The sequence below is a fragment of the Ornithorhynchus anatinus genome, chromosome 4 (genome assembly GCF_004115215.2).
Source record: "Ornithorhynchus anatinus isolate Pmale09 chromosome 4, mOrnAna1.pri.v4, whole genome shotgun sequence".
Taxonomy (NCBI): domain Eukaryota; kingdom Metazoa; phylum Chordata; class Mammalia; order Monotremata; family Ornithorhynchidae; genus Ornithorhynchus; species Ornithorhynchus anatinus.
In genome coordinates, this window is record NC_041731.1 from 68,156,823 (window position 1) to 68,173,612 (window position 16,790).

General features: G+C 43.3%; 1 protein-coding gene across 6 annotated transcripts in view; it reads left to right on the forward strand.

The window, feature by feature from the left end:
- The window catches only part of OXR1 (oxidation resistance 1), a 341,306-nt gene that overhangs the window by 181,488 nt on the left and 143,028 nt on the right, over positions 1-16,790 (forward strand). The window contains exon 1 of one of the 6 annotated variants that reach the window (XM_029062171.2): positions 12,722-12,765. The exons of the other annotated variants lie outside the window; for them this stretch is intronic. Within the exon in view, the coding sequence (XP_028918004.1) occupies positions 12,753-12,765 (13 nt within the window). The 5' untranslated portion in view covers positions 12,722-12,752. Of the gene's footprint in view, positions 1-12,721; positions 12,766-16,790 lie in introns of those variants that run through there. 6 annotated transcript variants of the gene reach the window in all.

Below are 16,790 nucleotides of genomic sequence, written 5' to 3' on the forward strand. Positions count from 1 at the left end.
CTTCTGACTCCCAGCCCTAAGCTGCTTCTCTACATTCCACAATTTAGAGCTGCAATACCAGCCTTAACAATCAGAATAGATGGCTAATCCTAAATGGGGTAGTTCATCTTCCTCCCTTAACAGCTTCTAATTTCCTCCTTTTTTCAGCCAGCCCCCTCCTGTTTCTCAGCTGGCTCCTAACCACAGATTTCCTCTGCCAAGTTGTCCCTATTCTGCCTGCAAATCTCTGCCTTCAGCAGGCAACAATTCTCACTTTGGCCCCTTCCTCCTCAGAGCTCCTGCTGCTTTGGTAATTGCTTACCCTTCAGTGACAGTCCCTAACCTGCTGTGACCTCCCGTTGTTTTCTTCCCAGGAACACTCTGTTTCTCCTCCCTGTGGCTTGGATTACTACCCTCTAGATTCCTTTAAAATGGCATACACAAAAGCCAAAGTGGTGGTGCCTCTAATTTGGGATTTTCTGATTTAGGTCCCAGAGCGAATCTAGAATGACTCCTTGCACCTCAGTGGAAATGGTACATTGCAAAGGAAATAGGGGCTAAAGACAGATAAAGAAAAGTGCCTGAATTTAAATTGGAAATTCTGGGCTAGTGTTTAAAGCAGCCCCTGAGGAGCAGATGATGGCTCCTTTTGCCTCGGACTCAAGGCAAATGTGGCCATTGTTTAGATGACTGAATCATTCTTTCTTCTCATGGCTGACAGTCGTGGATGGGGCAAGGGCCCTGATGACTGTAGCCCTAAAGGTTCTGTTTTAGGGTAAATGCAATGTCTGGTCCTGTTTGAAAGGCTTGTACCTACCTGTTACCTGAAACTGAACCTTGACTCTTGCCTTTTTCAATCAATTAGCCAATCGATCAGTGGTATTCATTGTATACTTAATTTGTAATCTTTAATCACTTCCCTATGATATATACATATTCATTCAGTCGTTCATTCAGTCGTATTTTTTGAGCGCTTACTGTGTGCAGAGCACTGTACTAAGTGCTTGGAAAGTATAATTCGTCAACAGATAGAGACAATCCCTACCAAACAACAGGCTCACAGTTGCTGTTGCCCTGGGAACATAATAGTGGGCATCTTCTAGTGATCACAAGGCCATCTGTTTTTTGAGAAATAGAGTTCTTCATGATCCCCATCAGAATTGGGCAAGAGAAAGCTTTAAGGAAGAGCTAGGTATTAAAAAATACTTGGGTGATCCAATGGAGTAATTAGGCCAGAACCCTGTCCTAAAGGAGCTGACAATCTACCAAAATAAAACCAACCAACCAACGAGAGGCATAGTGGTCTTGTGAATAGAGCCAGGGCCTGGGAGTCAGAAGGACCTGGGCTTAAATGTCAGATCTGCCACTTGTCTGCTGTGTGACCATGAACAAGTCACTTCTCTGTGCCTCAGTCTCCTCATCTGTAAATGGGATGACAACTGTGAGCCCCCATGTGAGACATGGACTGTGTCCAAGCCCAATAAGCTTGAATCTACTCCAGCACTTAGTACAGTGCCTGGCACAGAGTAAGCACTTAACAATGCCATAAAAAACCAAAAACTGGGGTATACATCCAGTACGTTTGATGCTTACAACAGATTCAAACCAACCCAGAAATACAATCTGAATAGTTTGATGCTTTACCCCAGACATGTAGCTAGCTGATCAGGGGCAGTGTTTGGCTGAGCACCATGTGTAAGTAATCCCTCTCTACTTGGATTGAATGAAGCAGTCAACAACCAGTCAGTGGACCATAGAAAAACGCACGTCCACCTTTTGGGTCAGATTGCAAGGCACTGGAGAGAATTGAAGAACAGGTGGTTGAACCAGGAGACAAGGAGACAATCCAGTTCAGAATGGATGGGGCAAATTATGGCCTGTTTATTGTCTATGTGTTCTCTCTCAAGTGCTTAATACAGTGCTCTGCATATAATAATAATAATGTTGGTATTGTTAAGTGCTTACTATGTGCCGAGCACTGTTCTAAGCGCTGGGGTAGACATAGGGGAATCAGGTTGTCCACGTGGGGCTCACAGTCTTCCCCCATTTTACAGATGAGGGAACTGAGGCCCAGAGAAGTTAAGGTGACTTGCCCACAGTCACACAGCCGACAAGTGCAGAGCTGGGATTCGAACTCATGAGCCCTGACTCCAAAGCCCATGCTCTTTCCACTGAGCACGCTGTTTCTTCCATATAGTAAGCGCCCAATAAATATGATTGGCTGGGTGGACTGGACTGGACTGGCCAAACATCAGTGGATTAAATACAACTCAATCAGAGGAATCATTGTCCGATGAGGATCTTGTCGAACTCTGACGATCCCAATGCATCATTCAAGACAATGCATCGTTCCAGATCCTGAAACAGATGGATGGAAGTTGTGATTTTTTCTTCCCCACCAGCTTTTATTTTTGAGAATAAAAATTCCCTTGAGAAAGCATATGAATTTATGCATATGATCGAAGAGAAGATGCTGATAGAGAGGGGAGTGCAAAGTTGCACAGAGGTGTTCAGGAGGAGTTTGTCTGCTGCCGGTGGTTTAACAGGACAAGAAGAAAAATCCTCTTCCATCTCAGGTTGACAAATCCTTCACTAAAGTACAAAAACCATCAAGACAGTTAACAGAACAAGCTGGTACTTCCCCATCAGTAATCATTTCATCATGCTGAAGGATCATAGGCAGTCAACTCTGGGGGCTATTCCGAAAGATTTTTATACATCAATTTTATACTTAGCATGTATGAAAGAATAAATCTGAGCTGTTTGCACTGCCTAACATAGGAAGTGCTCACAGTCAACAGTAATTCACTCATTAATTTAGTAGTGATCGATTGAATGAATGAATGAATGAATGAATGAATGAATGAATGCTGATTTGAGGTCATGGTGCTTTTCTAAGCGCTTGGAAGAATCCAACAGTTGTGTCCAGGAGAACCCACAGGACTGTACTCCCAGCCACCCTAAACTTGCCATTGCTGTCTTGGCTAGCTGTTGGGTGACCCAACATTTTGGGGAGCAGAGTGCCCACAGAAAGAGAGGGGTGATGTGCCTTCTAGAAAAGGCAGAAAGTGCTGAATTTAGCTTGGGGAAGAATCCACTAGACTTCCCCAACCTACCAGCAGCCTCTAATCTGATATTGACTCTCTACCCCGTTTTTCTGGTACTTGTTAAGAGTTTATTATATGCCAAGAACTGAACTAAGTACTGGGGTTGATACAGATAATCAGATCCCATATGGAGGGACTCATAGTCCAAATAGGAAGGAGAACTAGTACTAAATCTCTATTTTGCAGATGAGGGAACTAAGGCACAGAGTATTAAGTGACTAGCCCAAAGTAACACAGCAGGTAAGTGGTGAAGGAGGGATTTGATCCAGGTCTTCTGACTCTCAGGCCCATGCTCTTTCCACTTATACCATGTTGCTTCTTCGTTGTTTGTCTACTTCACCTTTTGTGAGAACCACTCTGTTATCTGCCTTGCCACACTTGTCATGTTTTTTGTTCTTTTTAATCTTTAATCCCTTCACTTGGCATATATATTCTTGCTGTTGCCCTGGAAACACAATAGTGGGTAACTTGTAGTGATCACAAGGTCATCTGCTTTTGAGAAATGGAGTTTATCATGATCCCCATCAGAATGGGGCAGAGGAAGCTGATGATGATTCCTTCTGTGAACTAGGTCAAAATGTAGTCATGTAGATCTTTAGAGGCAGAGAGAATTCCAAGTATACGGGAAACAAGGCATACGATGCAAAAAAGATGCAGGATTTAGTGACAGGCAGAATAGTGAGATGCTAGGATATGTCTTGAAAGGTTTGAATACCTGACGGATTAAAGGAGATTCTGGTCTATCTTCAGCAAGGTCTGTTTGAACTTTCTCAGGGGCATAAATATTTATAGGAATGATATCCTTTCTCATTTCATGCTATTGCATTCATGGGATGAGCAAGTACGGTAAAAGAGGCAGTTCCCTGCTTTGCGATATCATGGCCCTCTAAGATGCATTGCAAATTCATCTTTTAGTTGCTATATGATTTTGCACTATGGTCTCGGGCTTCAATCAACCAATCAGTGGTATTTATTGAGTGCTTACTTTGGGCAGAGTACTATGCTAAGCCCTGAGGAGAGTACAGTACAATAAAGTTGGTAGTCCATGTTCTCTGACCAATATGGAGGGGTAGACAGATGTTAATATAATAAATCATTTATAATAACATAAAGGCATATATATATATACAATGTATAATGTATACATTTGGTTTCCTTTATCATTTTCTAAAAATATGTTATATGATATAGATATATATCCTATATATAATTATAGGATATAAATACAGATGTTATAAGATAATGAATGTAAAGTATAAAATATCAGATAATATATAGCTGTCCTTTGTTTTCGATCACTCTTTGTGGGCAGGATCCATATCTTCCAACTCTATTATACTGTAATTTTTCAAGTGCTGAGTATAGTGAGCACAGAGTACACAATACAGTACAGCACAAAGTAAGTACTCAATGATTATCACTGATTCGTTGCTATGATTCAGCTTATTCATGCATCCCTGACCAGTTACCATGTGTCACCTGTCACCCCGGAACCGGTTCATTCGGAAATCTGCTCAGCAAGAGAGAAAGATAGGAATTCCTTTCAGGAGGAATATGATTATTTAATATTAGAGCTTCCCTATCTGGAGGAATGATATTATTATGCATGTCCTGCGTGAGGCGAGACAGCTAGGTCCCACCTATGAATGCTTCCTGCCCAAGAATAATCTATTTATGCATTCCAAGCCCATGGCGAAGCACCCTAGCTTCCAGCCCCAAGAGCACTGAGTGGGACACTGACCTATCCCACGACTCCTCACTTGGTGCAGGCAGAGCAGGCATCCCACGCTTTGGTCAGAGGTGACATACAGCCAGCTGCTGCGAGTCTTGATCCCCTACCCAGAAGGTCGGAGGCCACAATACCATTACCCATGTCTCCAGGCTGTTCCAGCTTTTGGCTTCAGCTTGCCCAATCTCCATCCTCCCCCGCTCTTCCATACGCTAATTGGCTTGGCACGGGGGCGAGGGGACACCTTCTGTATTCCTGCTTGGGCTGTCAAAATAGCAGTTTTGGTTGTGGGAGCTGTATCCTACTTGCGCTTCCGAGTTCCGCTTTGCTGGCTCGGGAAGTCCCAAGATAGCTTTTGACCTTGAGATGGTGGGTACCCCAGTTCAATGGTGAGTACCCTGGTTCACCTTAGGACACCATTTCACATTGTTTTCATCTAGTTCCCTGCTGCATCGAGATGTATCCCATGAGAGGGAGGACAGGTCTCTGTTTTGGGTATGCTGATCCTCAAATGTCAATCAATCTATTAGTAGTATTTATTGAGCACCTACTTTGTGGAGAACATGAACTAGGCTTTGTTAGAGGAGAGCAATTCCTGATATCCGTCCACCAGACTGACCTGCCTGCTGCAGTAATCATCCAGTATTCCATTGCTAGGTCACACAGGGAATCAGCATGGCCTAGCGGAAAGAGCACAGGCCTGGGAGCAGAGGACCAGAGTTCTAATCCCAACTCCACAATAGGAGAAGCAGTGGCTCAGTGGAAAGAGCATGGGCTTTGGAGTCAGGGCTCATGAGTTCGAATCCCAGCTCTGCCACTTGTCGGCTGTGGACTGTGGGCAAGTCACTTAACTTCTCTGTGCCTCAGTTCCCTCATCTGTAAAATGGGGATTAAGACTGTGAGCCCCACGTGGGACAACCTGATTCCCCTATGCCTTTCCCAGCGCTTAGAACCGTGCTCGGCACACAGTAAGTGCTTAAACAAATACCAACATTATTATTAGTAGTATTAATTGCTTTCCATGTTTTCTTGGCAGTATTTACTGAGCACTTTATATGGGCAAAGCCCTGTACTAACTGCTTGTAGTGTACTAAGCACTGTACTATGCCTTACTTAAGCCAGGTCAGCTAAATAAAGAATTTTAAACATGGTGAACCCATCTCAAACAATTTCATGTATTTATTTATTTATTTGTTTACTATTATTTCTTATGATATGTATTAAGCATTTACTATGTGTCAGACCCCATTGCAGTTGCTTGGGGCAATTACAGCCAATCAGGCTGGACACTGTTCCTGTCCCTCAAGGACTCAGAGTGTAAGTAGAAGGAGAACAGGTAATTGCTGAGGAAACTAAGGCACAAAGAAGTGAAGTGAGTTGCCCAAGGTCACACAGCAGAGAAGTGGCAGAGCCAGGATTAGAACCCAGGTCCTTTTGGGCCCAGGTCCACACTCTATTTACTAGGTCATGCTGGGTCCAATTAGCTGTGCCTGGGAGTTTTGGGGGTGGCATTAGGGAGGGGGGTGGTATCTGTGCAATCGCACTCACTCCAGGTCTACTATGCTTCTACTGTGGTACTCCTGCCCTCAGGCAGCATTCACCACAGCCATGGCCTCCCCTGAATTCCTCTCAGAAAAGTACTGTCCCAACTGTCATAGAGGCACTTAATAACTAGACCAGACACCTTTGAGATTATGTGAAAAGCATACAAGAAAATCATCGGTGGTGCACATACCAGCATAGATCAGGGTCAACAACTCCCTGAATTTCACAGCAACCATGTTGGGAAGAGGCACCTCTCTTCCCCTTCTAGATGAAAGCTCCTGTGGGCAGGGAACATATGTACCAATCCAAGCATTTAGTATGGTGCTCTATACAATAAGCACTCAATAAATATGATTGACTGATTGATTCTCTTGCTGAGAAACTTCAGGGATGGCCCAGGTGCCAAAATAAGTGTATTTCTTGTTTCCCCAGAGACACTGAAAATGAAACTCCCTCCTAATTTTTTTCCACTTTTCTCTACTCACTTGATTTTGCTTCTTGCCTAGTAGATTGCCACTCCCTACTCGTAACCATAACTTTCTGAGTTTGGGCTACAGTAAGAAGCAAGCATTCCAATTCTGTTATATTATACTCTCCCAAGTGCTTAGTACAGTGCTTCACACACAGTAATATTTCAATAAATATGACTAATTGATTGAACACAGACACTTTTTCTACCACATGTTTTGGACTGGTTGGTTGCTGCTGCTGTTCAAGACCTTCTTATAGCACTGAACAATTTGAATGACTGTGGTATCTCATTCAGCCACACCAACAACTTTCTCCCTCTAAAAGACACTAAGCTCCTTGAGGGCAGGGATTGTGTTTACTAACTCTATTGCACTGTACATTCCCAAGCATTTAGTATAGTGCTTTGCACAGAGTAAATGCTAAAAAATTGACTGACTACTGCCCCATAAGAATTATAATAATAACTGTAGTATTTGTTAAGCGCTTATTATGCGCAGGCACTGTACTAAGTGCTGGGATGGATACAAGCAAATTAGGTTGCACACAGTCCCTGTCCCATGTGGGGGTCACAGTTTCAATGCCCATTTTACAAATGAGGTAACTGAGACACAGAGAAGTTAAGTGACTTGACCATAGTCACACAGCAGACAGGTCACACAGCAGCATCAACTGTTCCCCCTCAGTTCTCACCTCTTTTGGCTCCAGGGATTTTGCCAGGCAGCTTTGGTGGAAATTTTGGGAGCCAGCAGTGGTAGTAAATGGTTGTGGTATTTGCTCTCACCTACTCCTGCTGCTGCAGTTCTCTTTCAGACCAAGAAGCTTCATTAAGTTTGTGTGTGTGTGTGTCTCTAAGTGAAGGGTGTCTTTCTCTTCTATTCCCCTTCTCCCTCAGTCTAATTCTTCCCAACCTGAGCAAGTATGGGCATTTCATCCAATTTCTGTATATATATGGACTTATTCAGAAAACTGTTCTCAATTTTAAAAATATGAATCCTCAGTTTTATATCATCCCAAGAGAAGAAATTAGAATGATATTCTAGCATAAACTGTAACAGTGAATCATTATTCTATACCTTTTGGACAGATGAATCTCACTAATATACTCTCCTATCTGAGAGTAGCTCAAAGTCCCCAGGGAGACCCCTATAAGGAGCAGAAACAAAATGTGAACCAGCACTACTCTCCATTCTGGATGTAGGGCACCCAGGAGACCCAGGATCACCAAAGTCCCTGCGTGGGTCTTGATTTTTCAACTCTCTCTGCAGGCTGAAGATGAATCCAAGAAGCAACTCATCTACCTTCCACCTCACCTTCCCTTTCTCCTCCTCCTCCTCCTTCTCCATACCTCATCCTTCTTTCTCCTTCACCTCCTCCCTGTCTTTCTCCTTCTTCCTGCACCTCCTCCCTTTCTCCCTTCACTCCTTGAGCCCTCTCTGGTAATTTGCTAGGACTACCAAGGGCCGCTCCTCTCTCTTGCCACTAAATGGCACCAGCAAGGTATCAGAGCAGTGCCAGGGCAACAGCCTAAGTCATTTTGCAGTTCTTCCCGGAAACCACTGGGTTTAGCTCTCATTCATTTATTCAATCATATTTATTGAGCATATATTATGTGCAGAGCACTGTACCAAGCACTCGGGAGACTACAAAACAACAATAAACAGGTACATTCCGGTAGGAGCAGTCAGCAGCCTGGAACCGTCTGACCAAAGGAAGTGTAAAGGAAGGATCTGCCGGCTTTCTCTTACTGAGCGCAGGAACCATATGCGCTCTCTCAGTCATCCAACCAACCTTGTCATTTGTCCTTGGCTATTTCTGTGGCTGGGAGGAGGTCCCATGGTGGCTGGATTAACTGTATCAGGTCAGGAGAGGTTTATGTAATGCATTACTGCTTTGGTGAGCTACCTGATAGCTCTCGATCTGAAAGAGTCAATGCAGTTTCCGGAATTGCCAGATGCCTTGCTCAGTCTTGCTAAGACCCTGAAGAGAGCTGATCGATATTATGAAAAGCAGATAAGAACTCTTCTTGCCTTGTTCAATTGGCAGTCCTAATCCTGTAGGGAGGAAAAGTGAAACAAGGAAGATGGATAGGAGCCAAGATAAAGGGACAGTAATTTAGCCAATTGCCCACCCAGCCCTCCACCCATCTGTCTTAATTTAGCAACAGTAAAATTTGGCTCTTACCGTGAAAAACTATATTTTCAGAAATTGACATATTTGAAGTTTAAGGATTGGCAGTCAGTCTCGAGTTTATGGCACAATCACTTCTTGAAAACCGAGGCAGAAGGGTCTAATGGAGAGTTTTCCACTTCAGATAGTAGGAATAGCATTTATCAATGCCTACTGTGCACAAAGCCTTGCACTAAATGCTGGGAAAACAGCATGGCCTAGTGGAAAGAGCAGAGAACATAGGAATCAGGCAACTTGAGTCTGTCATTTTTGCTTTTGTTTTTTGTTTATGGTATTTAAGTGCTTAGTATTTAAAAGCACTGTAATAATAACACTGGGTTAAATACAAATAATCAGGTTGGACACAGTCCCTGTCCTACAGAGGGCACACAGCTTATGATGGAGTGAAGAGGAATGAATCCCCATTTTACAGATGAGGTAACTGAGGCACAGAGAAATTAAGTGATTTGCCCAAGCTCCCTCAGTGGACAGGTGGCGGAGCCAGGATTAGGACCCAGGCCTGTGCTTGTTCCCATTAGGCTACACTGCTTCCTGCCATCAATTGCCTGCTAGGTGACCTTGAGCAACTCAGTTCGAGATATAGAGAATAGGTGGGGATTAGAGGAGCAAAATGTAAGCTTAATGTGGGCAAGGAACTTGTCAAATAATTCTGTTATATTTACTCTCCCAAATGCTTAGTAGAGTGCTGTACACACAGTAAGTACTCAGTAAATGTCATTGATTAATTGATCAATTGACTGAAGTGAGCAGATTGGGTTGTAGGAGATGAGTGAGGTAAGGTAAGAGGGGAACAGCTGATTGAGCACCTTAAAGCTGGTAGTATGGAGTTTCTGTTTAATGCGGAACTGGATGGACCACCATTGAAACTTTTGAGGAATGAAGGATAGGGACTTAAGTATTTTTTTAGAAAAATGATCCAGGCAGCAGAGTGAAGAATGGAATGAAATGGTAAGAGATAAGAGGCAGGGAGGTCAGCGAGGAGGCTGATGCGGTACATAAGGGGGGAAATAAGTGCTTAGTACAGCATGGGAGCTGTTTGGATGGAAAGGATGGACAGAGTCTAGCGATACTGTGAAGGAAGAACTGACAGGATTTGATGACAGATTGACAGTGTGAGTTAACTTGGGAGATGAGTCGTATTCAAAGAAGACATCACTGATGGTGAAGTTCATCTAGCAGTGCATGTGTGGGATCTGTGCTCCAGCCATGTTGGACCACAAAAACGTCTTCCTGTGTTGTGTTGAATTTCATCCTCTATCTGAAATTATTTTAGTGTTGTCTATACGCTAGACTGTTCTCTCCTAATCTCTTGGAGGCCAGGGATCATGTCTCTAACTCTGTTGTACTCTGCCAAGCACTTAGTACAGTGTTCTGCACACAGTAAGTGCTTAATAAACATTGGGAAGCAGCATGGTGTATTGGATAGGCCTGAGAGTCATAAGGTCATGGATTCTTATCCTGGCTCTACCACTTGTCTGCTCTGTGACCTTGGGCATGTCACTTCATGTCTCTGTGCCTCTGTGACCTCATCTGTAAAATGGGGATTGAGACTGTGAGTCCTTTGTGGGACAGGGACTGTGTCCAACTCGATTTTTCTTATTACAGTGCCTGGAACATAGTAAGCGGCTTAACAAATATCATAATTACTATGACTGATTGATTCTAAGTGCTGTTCTAAGCACTGGACTAGGTAGAAGATAATCAGATGGACATTATTTCTAACCCACACAGGCTCAGAGTCTCAGAGTAGGGGAGAATGGGTAACCCACACCAGCTGTCGCTTCACCAAGAAGCCTCCTTGTGGGCATGCATTATAGCACCCTAGCAGAAAACAGAATAATAATGATAATAATAATTGCGAGTATTTGTTAGGCACTTACTATTTTCCAAGTATTGCACTAAGCGTTGGGGTATGTGCAAGCTAAATGTGTTGGGCACAGTCCTTGTCCCACATTGAGCTCACAGTCTTATTTCCCATTTTTACAGATGAGGTAACTGAGACACAGAGAAGTGAAGTGACTTGCCCAAAGTCACACAGCAGACAAGTAGCAGAGGCAGAATTAGAGCCCTGGTCCTTCTATCAGGCCCGTGCTCTAGTCATTAGTCTGAGCTGCTAACACTGTGCTTGGCACATAGTAAGCACTTAACAAATGCCATTATTATTATTATTATTATTATTAGCAAGCAGCCTGGTGCAACCTCCCAGAAGACCCTGAAAAGACTGAGATAGCTGCTGCTGCACTGTTCACCCCCTCTGAGGTTGAGCCTGTGGACTCTGAAACTTGAGGAACCTAAAATTCTGCTCTTGGAGTCACAGTAGTCTATTGATCTTTTCTTTTATATTTTGGTCTTTCATCATCTTAGTGGTTCGCTTCATCTCTCCTTTTGTATCTGTTTGCAAGTCCCCTCCCCTCCCAGGGTTTGTGAGTCCCTGAGCCAAAGGGACCATATTTAATTCTTACCTGTGTATTCTTTCCAATGCCTAGTCAATCAGTCAATCAATCAATCAATCAGTGGTATTTAATGAGTACTTACCATGTGCAGAGCCCTGCACTAAACTCTGAGGAGAGCTCAATACCACGGAGTTAATGACACATTCTCTGCCCACAATGACTCACAGTCTACAGGGGGAGACAGACATTAAAATAAATAATATTGCAGTGCCCTACACACAGTAAACTCTGAAAAATGTGTTTACTTAATACTGCTGTTGAATGTAGTCTCATACTGTGAGTGAAGAAACTGAGACACAGAAAAGTTAAGTGAATTGCCCAAGGTCACAAAGAAGGCAAGTGAGCAAACTGGATTTCCTGATTCCCAGTCACATGCTTTTTACACTAGGCCACTTCTCTGAAAACATAATGAAAGATTTCTCAGGCACTGAGTTTTAGGGTTGAATAAGCTAAACAAAGCATATCCAATAATAAAATAAGGGTGGTTCAGGGATTGAATCACCTTCTAAATGGGGATATCCTGAAGATTACCACTCAATAAGTCTAGAAAGATGGGGAGCAGTGATTTAAATTTATAAAATCATGAAGAACTGGACAGGACAATTTTGGAATGATTCACCAAATCCACAACCTTAGGAAACCACCGAAGCTTGACAGTGACAGATTTCAGCAGGCAGAAATTCATTTCCAAACAGTAGGTCAGTCAGTCAATCACATTTGTTGAGCACTTACTGTGTGCAGAGCACTGTACTAAGCATGTGGGAGAGTACCCTATAACAGTCACATTTTCTGCCCACAGTGAGCTTACAGCAGTTGGTATGCTTTTGGAATTCACTACCCCAGGAAGTTGTGGTGGAGAAAAACACCAATAGGAAGAAATTTTTTGACAGAGTGCTGGTTATATTACAGGGATACTTATGATTGACTGTCAAGTAAGACACAATATCCCCAACTCTCTTTTATTTTCTCTATGCAAGACAAAATCCTGGGCTGGATAAACTGTTTATCTGACTTAGCATGGCACTACTGAAATTCTTAGATGGGTAATACTGCAGGTTCTACTTGAAGGATTTAACAAGAGGAGTGTCGCTTCCACACAGAGTGGCTAGTTTTTATTTGCCTAACTCAGACCACCTGTTGGTGCTTCTGCATTATAGAAACTGATAATCTCAGTAAAAGCACTTACAACTGGAGTGAGGTGGTAACTATTTCCTGCTGAGCCAGCTGGTGTTTGCTTAGTGTTTTCAGAGTTATCTTTTAGGAGGGTGTGTTGCTAGGATCATGCAGAAAGAAGGTAGGTCATTATCACTTAAGAATGTTTATTTATTGTGGTATTTGTTTATCACTTCTCTCAATTGTACATATTGAGTGATAACTATGTGCAGAGCACTATAAAACAATAAAGACACACTCCCTGAAACAAGGAGTTTACAGTCTAGAGTGAGGGAGAGACAGACATTAATATAACTATATTACAGATATGTATATAAGTGCTGTGAGGGGAGTAGGGGGGTGGAGAATAAAGGGAGCAAATCAAGGTGACAGAATGGAGAGGGAGAAGAAGAAAGGGGGACTTACTCAGGGAAGCCCTCTTGGAGGAAATGTGCCTTTGATAAGGCTTTGAAGGCGGGAGAGTCTGTCAGATTGAGGAGGAAGGTCATTCTAGGACAGAGGCAAGACTGGCCAGGGTAGGCAGCGAATGAGATCAAGCACAGTGAGAAGGTTGTGTGTCAAGCACTGTTATAAGTGTTGAGGTAGATGCAAGTTAACCAAGTTGGACACGTCCCTGTCCCAGAAATTTTTCACAGTTTAAGCAGCAGGGAGAAGTGGTATTGAATCCCCATTTTTAACAGTTTGGGAAATTGAGCACAGGGAAGGGAAGTGACTTGTCCAAGATCACGCAGCAGATAACTGGCAGAGCTGGGATTAGAACCCAGGTTTTCTGACTTCCAGGCCTTGCTCTTCCACTGGACCAAGATGCTTTCTCTATGTGTGTTGGAATTGTGATATTCTGTGATAGGTGAGAGGGAATGAAAAACAACTACTAATATAATTAATGTTGATATTTAGTGCTTACTAATGTGCAGATCACTGTTCTAAGCACAGGGGTAGATTACAGGGTAATCAGATTGTCCCATGTGAGGCTCACAGTTAATCCCCATTTTACAGATGTGGTAACTGAGGCACAGAGAAGTTAAGTGACTTGCCCACAGTCACACAGCTGACAAGTGGCAGAGCCGGGATTCAAACCCATGACCTCTGATTCCCAAGCCCAAGCTCTTTCCACCGAGCCACGCTGCTTTGAAGCAGAGCATAAGTGAATTAGGGGGTTTTCCAGGTTGTGAGTGACTAGTGAAGGGCTAGTTAAAGGTAGAATTTATTTTTTGATTTGGTGGGGGAATTAATCAGTACTGTTCTGTTGAATGTTCCCTATGTGCACAGCATTGTTCTAAGTCCTTGGGAGAATGTTCAGAAGGCAGGGTCCTTGACTTAAAGGATCTGCCCATTTCATGGAGAAAACCAGCAATGAAGAAAATTCTGATAGGAGAAAGAGAATGTAAAGATGCAGAGATGAACATGCATGGACTTAAAGTATTTATAAAGTACTGAAAATTTGGATATACCAAAGTGCTATTGCTTAGTTATGAGACTATGGCCCGAGAAGGAGAGAATGAAACCGAGTCTATCTCCTGGAGTCTCCTGGGGATTTCAGAGGGAAATTGGGTTGTTGGAGTTGATAATAATAATAATAACCATGGTGTTTGTTAATCACTTACTATATGCCATGCACTGCATTAAGGGCTGAGGTGACTACAAGCAAATCGGATAGGACACAGTCCCTGTCCCATATGGGGCTCACAGTCTTAATCCCCATTTTACAGATGAGGTAACTGAGGCACAGAGAAGTCAAATGACTTACCCCAGGTCACACAGCAGACATACATCTAGACTTTTGGGTTACCACATCTTCCCTGGCTCTAGAAATCTAATGGGGCATTTGAAACAAAATGCAGTTGTCAATGTTCAGCATAGGAATTCAGACCTCCTTTGTTTCCCTGTTGTACTAGGGGGTGCTGAGGTTTTTTAACCCTTAGGGAAAAGTACCTGCCGAAAATTCAGTTTGGGGTTATTATCTAATTGCTAGCTGTCTCTTTCTTTAGCCTCAGTCTTGGTTGTGTGTAGGAATGGTAGGAAACAAACATAGTCAACCGTTCCTGTGGTAAAATTGTTCCCAGAGTGTCAGGAAGAAAGATGGTACTTCCTAGGATGAGCTTTCCCTGGGAGCAAAGTATTTTTCTCTGTAGTTTCCTTGTAACGTCTGTCCAGGATTGAAGGTTCTCAATACTATTTTCCCTGTCTTAAGCAGAAAAGCACTCTTACTCCTGCTGTTAGAGGGAAGAACCAAGATACACTTTCCAGCAGTTTATCTGTGCAATCATCTATTCTCCTCTTAAACTAATTCCTTTATTGTGGAATCCTACTTCAAAGACAAATAGATGCATTTACTTGACACTGGCAGTGAAGCCAATGGAGACCTCAAGTCTGAGCAGGAAGGGGCTGCTCAGCCCTTGAGTACCCCATGCTCCCACGTGGCTGTGGGAGAGAGAATTGCTTCAGTGCAACAGGGCAGAGAGCGTGAGGGAGGAGGATCGTCAGCTGTTTTGGGGGATTTCCGTCCTCTGCTCGAAAGGTAGGGCCCAAGGGTGGTGGTTGTGGCATCTGGCTTCCGACCCCACGTGACATCAACACATTGTTTCCTCAAGCCCAGTGTAATGTGTTCTAATCCCCACTCCACCACTTGTCTCCTGTGTGACCTCGGTCAAGTCACTTAACTTGTCTGTTCCTGTTACCTCATCTGAAAAGTGGGGATTAAACAATCGATCAATGGTATTTGAGTACTGTACTAAGGACTTGGGAGAGTACAGTACAACATAATTAGCAGTAACCTTCCATGCCCCCAACCTTACGATATAGAAGGATTTAGGACTGTGAGCCTCAAGTGGGACGTGGACTGTACCTAACCTTATTATCTTGAATCTACCATAGTGCTTAGTACATTGCCTAACAAATACCTTAAAAAAGGGTGGTGGGTGATAAATATTTTCTAGTGTCAGCACTGCACTAAAACAACTTAGTGGGCTACTTCAGCTCTTGACCACCCAGCAAGTTGGGGGGATGGGAGGTGGTGCTTGCATGCACTGTGGTTGGGGCTGTGGATTCCCAGTCATCTGACTCCCTGGATGCACCCAATATACCCCTCTAGACTGTAAGCTCTTGGTGGGTAGGGAACGAATCTACCAAATCTGTTATTCTGTACTCTCCCAAGCACTTAATACAGTAAGCGCTCAAATACCAGTGAGTTATCGATTACCCTTTGACCTATTCAATGGGGGAAATTTTGTGCTGATGCTTGTTGAGGTTCAGCATATTCACTGGACAGAAGGAGACCTCTGCTATTTAGCTTATTAGCCATTTTACTCAACATTTCATCCTCACTACCTGTTGTGCAATGAAATCTGGGTCAGCTATTCAAATATTGGTACTACTGGAGTGAGGCAATCCAGGTCCTTATAGAATCTACTCTTACTGTTGGTGTCAGTAGCATCGTAGGTGTAATGTGACACTCTCTCCCTAATACTTCTGGGCTGGACAGATTAAGAAAACCTAAGTAACTTGGGTGAAATAAGTATTACCTGTGAAGCCAGGTCTGCTAGCCTTTGTACAGTTGAGAGAAGAATTCTCTAGCAGGTAGAAGTCTTTGTTCTTGAGCAAAGACCTTAAGAAGATGAAGATCCCCGAAGGGCATAAGTTTTAGCAAGGCAAGCAACTTCCTCACATACTCTCTTTGTTGCTGGCTCTCTCTCTTCTCTCTCTCTCTCTCTCTCTCTCTCTCTCTCTCTCTCTCTCTCTCTCTCTCTCTCTCTCGCACACGCTCTCTGGCTCTTTATCTGAACACAGGTTGTAGATATGCAATAGTTAAAGTTAGGAGAAGGGAAGACAAAACACTTCAGTTTAAAACATACATGTGCTTGGCCAAATCTCAGCTGTGGAACATATGCATTAAAAAAGCATTTCTCTTCCAAGAGGCCTTCCTTGACAGCCCTCGTTTCCTCTTCTCCCATTCCCTCCTGCATCTCCCTTGCACTGGCTTTACACCCTTTATTCACCCCTCCCGCAGTCACACAGCACTTATGTGCCTATCTGTAACTTATTTATTTCTATTAATGTTTTTATCCCCCTCTAGACAGTAAGCTGTTGTGGTCAGGGAATATATCTACCAACTCTGTTATATTTTGCTTTCCCACTTTTAGTACAGTG